This window comes from Mya arenaria, chromosome 5 (assembly GCF_026914265.1).
Source record: "Mya arenaria isolate MELC-2E11 chromosome 5, ASM2691426v1".
Classification (NCBI taxonomy): domain Eukaryota; kingdom Metazoa; phylum Mollusca; class Bivalvia; order Myida; family Myidae; genus Mya; species Mya arenaria.
The window spans coordinates 16,316,598-16,321,609 of record NC_069126.1 but is presented as its reverse complement, the minus strand read 5'-3'; the positions used below and the strand labels follow the sequence as shown (position 1 = coordinate 16,321,609).

Below are 5,012 nucleotides of genomic sequence, written 5' to 3'. Positions count from 1 at the left end.
TTCAACGTATGTAGGAAATGTTTTATTAAAAGTTACTTAAACCTTAGCAAATGTGACTGAGTGTGGACCGCTAGGAATACTTGCAAATGAGACTTATCTATGGGGAAGGATTTTGGTGCAGGTTCTGGACACCTGGTACGAAATCAAGTTCAATCCTCAACGATCGACACTAAACACATCATGTTGCAGGTCAACAAAGACATCATTTTTGTTCAACACTTAATGTCATATATTGTATACGTATTTAAGGTATTCGATGTAAAATAAAGTGAATTATTGATGCCTTGTGACCGCCGTATTATTTTGCTAGCATTTGAAAGTTGTTGAAGTGTAGAGCAATAGTATGTAACAATTATAAAGAAATAAAGAATACAAATTGCTTTTAATGTCTTGAAATATTGCAAAATGGGTCATTTCACGTCCGATTTCAGTTGAAAAAACACAACAATACATCTAATATTATGTATTTTTGATCATTTAGTAAAGAAATAAAATCATATATGTAATCAATTTGCAAGCAATGCTCTTTCAAAAATACCAAACATACATGGGTAAACCAAGCAACCAAATTTAGCATTAGTGTCAATGACTGGATGAAATGACAAGCATAACTGTACATCAGGTACCTTAAAGGGATGCACTAGAAATGAATACATAACGTTCCGGTATCAACGTTGAAAAAAACGTTGTAATTTCGACGTTGTATCAACATTGAACTAACGTTGGTCGACGCACGACCATTACCACACCATATTCAAAAATTTAACCAACGTTGCGATATCGACCTTGAAAAAACTACGAAATATCATGCTTGCAGGGCATTTGATATACAACAAGTGGAAGAAGTGCTTGCTCAATATTGTACATCGAACAATCAAATACGAATGTCATGCTAGCACGACATTGGACATTCAAAATTATTTCTCATGCTAGCACGACATTGGACATTCAAAATTATTTCTCATGCTGGCACAACATTGGACATTCAAAATTATTTCTCATGCTGGCACGACATTGGACATTCAAAATTATTTCTCATGCTGGCACGACATTGGACATTCAAAATTATTTCTCATGCTGGCACAACATTGGACATTCAAAATTATTTCTCATGCTGGCACGACATTGGACATTCAAAATTATTTCTCATGCTAGCACGACATTGGACATGAAAAGTTATTTCTCATGCTGGCAAGACATTGGACATGAAAAGTTAATTGTCGTGCTGGCACAACATTGGACATTGGACATTGAAAATAATGAGTTGCATGTTTTATGCGTAAACATATTTTTCCGTACAATAATTATGGTTCAGAATGAGTTCTTTATATATATTGTGCTTTTATTATCTAAAAATGGGTTGGAGATCACAAAAGCAATGAACGTTATATAATTTGAGATAACATTGTCATTGCGATTCCATCGGTATATTTGAAACTTGAAACAAATATGCAAAGAAGAATATGAATTATATGTAGACACACAGTGCGAATGTTTGCAAAATGGCCCATCCAGTACCATTTATAAACGAAGTGAAATTAAATATATTCACAATACATAGCGATTAAAAAATAACAAAGAATCACATGCATTCCAACAAGTATGTAGTATATGTTATCGGGCGTACATAAGGTTTATGTCTGCTTCACGTATTACAACACGAAATATGTTCAATTTTGTGTCGATAGCAACCGACTTATTATTATTATAACATAGCGTGATAATATATTAATCAACATCGGCATCTAACAACTCGACATGAATTCTTCGTCACACCACGGACGTTTTATAGGTTTTACATAAAACACAATGTATACATGTAAAAGTTGATACCAGAGCCATTGGATATGGAATCTAAGACTGAACTGAAAAGATGGATTAACAGCTGAAAAAGTGATTTAAAGGAATCCAGGCGCAAATAGTAATATTAACCTAACAAATATCAAAGAAGCGACATTTGTGTCTGTACGTACATTTGACATCATCATCGCTATAGTTGCAAAATATAGCTTAACAAATGACACGCATTTCAAATAGTTCAAGTCCATAATGATCAGTTTCAATTTTAAATTAGAAACAAAATAATGAACAGTATTCAATGATACCAAATATATCTAACACAAATTATTTCGCATTTGAGTAGAAATATAACATTGTATAATTACATGTAGTTTTATTAGTGGAATGTAGGCCGATTTCGATTAAAAATGGTTTTTTTTGTATACTTTTATTTGTTAAATGGAAAAAGTTCATATATTTTGAGATGAATTTGGTGGTCTTTAAAGCGAAGGCATTAACATATGAATCTGCTTCACATATGATCATAACCAACAACTAATAAAATGAAAACAAATGTTCATAAAAATGAAATTGATGCTAAAATTAAGATTTTTTTCTTATGGAGACTCATGTTCACGTTTTATAAAGTCAGACATAGATACTAAATGTTCGTGTGGAATTTTATTACAAATAATCTGCAATAAACACCTATCGTACCAGTTTCTTTGGCGTTTATTTTTTAATTGTTTTGTTAAAATTGGTTGTTTAGGATCCATCGACGTTATCCGATAAACAAATGACATGTAAGTATGTGCTTATCTACTTTACTAGCAAAACTTTCGTTCGAAAATGTCCATTGTCCAATGTTGTTCCAGCACGACATTCACCTTTGAATGTCCAATATCAAATATCGTGCCATTCTGAAACTTATTTCAATATTTTTTGTATCCAATTTTACAATAGTTTTTGTATCCAATGTCCAATGTCGTGCCAGCACGACTTTCATTTTTGATTTTTGAATAATTATGAATATCAAATGTCTAATGCCGTGCCAGCACGACTTAATTTTTGGTTTTGGATGATTATGAATATCAAATGTCTAATGCCGTGCCAGCACGTACAGGGTACATGAACATGTCTGTTCCGAAAACCAAATCAAGCCTTTTCCTGGATCTCGAGTACTCGGTGAATATTATTCAAGTACCCGAGTACCGATTTCACTACTCGTTGCCATCTCCATTTTGGAATAATTATGAATGTCCAATGTCATGAAAGCACTTAGTGTAAATTGCAACGATCTTTAGGCTCAGACAGAAATACTATCCTCGGTGTCATGATGCTAATGCAAACCGTCGAAAACCTCATATTAACACACACATTTCTACATATTTGGGAAAGTCATTGCGATGATTTAATTGAAATCGCTGCATATATAAGAACGAGAAAAACAAATCTCATAACTTGCGTTCTTTGAACAGATAAAAAAAATAACTCGCAAATACTGGAATGCAAAATCATTATGGACGAAGAAAAAATATTTCAAGGAATTAGCTATGCCCTTAGCGGTGTCTTTGCAAGCGTCGTTATAGTTTGGGGACTGACCGGGAACGCTTTGTCCTTCGTTGTGCTACTGCAGCCTCAAATGCGATCTCCGATGAGCACATTCCTGTCTATTCAGGTGGTTTGGGACACGTTAGTTTTACTCGGGACATTATTTCTGGTAACCTTGCCAGCCCTCTTTCCATACTTCCGGGACTATTGTCATCCGTATGTTATCATTTACGTCTACCCTGTGTGGATGATTGCTCGAACGTCCTCTATCTGGACGACCGTGGGCTTAACAGTAATGCGGTATATCGTCGTTTGCCATCCGCTGAAGGGGAAAATGATGTTCACAATCTCGCGCGCAAGGGCAACGCTTTTGTGTATTACATGTTGGTATTCAACATGGTGCGGTGGCTTGAATTAAAAATTGACGACAAAAACACTAGAAATGAATCGCAAACAGTACAAATCATAGAGTCAGACTTCGGGAATTCCCCCTTTATGAGAGAGGTATACTCCCGATACATGTATCCCATTGTTATGTCGCTTTTACCATTCTTGATTTTGGCGACATTAAGCATTCTAATATACACAGCAGTCAAACGATCCGACAAACAAAGAACACTTTTAGCTGCAAATCAGCAAAGCAGACCAGCAACGCGATCAAACAACGCTACCAAGATGCCTTTATTTGTATTAGTAGTAATCATAATTTGCCAACTACCGACACTGGTGTATAATGTTGAATACTCCATCAACACTAGCATTAATGAGGAACTCGGATGGAGAGTTCTCTCCGAAGTACGGATTGTATTGGTTACACTAAACAGTGCGATAAACGTTCTCGTTTATGGTGCAATGGGAAGGAAGTTTAGACATGCATTTAAATGTACCTTCACATGTAATCACGATACAAGAAGATACACGAGGTGGATATATCACCCAGTTGGGAGTAACCTGTCTCCATCGGCTTCGCTTGACAACTCACCATTGTCAATTGCACTTCGTGCATTTCGATTTGAAGTCCCGGGACAAGGTCAATTAAATGTCACAGTCGAATGTCCGTGAAGTTGGCAGCCTGGCAGCGTGAATAAGCAGCATGGCAGCAAAGCGGCGTGGCAGCGTGAAGTTAGCAGCCCAGAAGCCTGACAGATTAGTGTCGATAACACTATTCAACTGAGAGTTTACATGGCATCGAATACAAGGCTATGTACATTACACATTTTACACTATCAATTAAATAATACTGTATTCTGGCTGCTTATAAGGTTATTTCAAATCGTAGTATGTGTTGTTTGTAAATAAAGTTTATGACTTTGTAAAAAAAATGAACTGAAAAAGAGAATAGAAATCAAATGTTTGTATTTTGTGTTTCTTTTTTAATTTGTTTCTGCTTTTATAAATAATGCATCATAAATTGTTTTACCTTTTTTCCATTTTTCTGAAACAGCTTTGGGTTCAAATGCAAATGTTGATTATACGAATGATCTAGGTCTCTTAAGCCGATCACAGCACTTGAACAAGCGTTTGGTTATTAATACAGATACCTATACCCTAACACGTATATTTGAAATATGCCGATATGTGTTTATGTTTTGTTTGAAGCCGTTTTTGAAGTTTCCGCCTGATATTAAACTGTTGTTAACTGACTTTCACTCGCATAACGCATTGTAACATACCATGTATAA

At 35.3% G+C, this 5,012-nt stretch overlaps 1 protein-coding gene across 1 annotated transcript; it reads left to right on the top strand.

The window, feature by feature from the left end:
* Positions 1 to 3,298: 3,298 nt before the first annotated feature.
* On the top strand, positions 3,299 to 4,392 carry LOC128235477 (FMRFamide receptor-like). The gene is made up of 2 exons (XM_052950294.1): positions 3,299 to 3,669; positions 4,089 to 4,392. Exons 1-2 carry the CDS (start codon positions 3,299 to 3,301, stop codon positions 4,390 to 4,392), a joined length of 675 nt encoding a protein of 224 aa, XP_052806254.1.
* Positions 4,393 to 5,012: the final 620 nt, after the last annotated feature.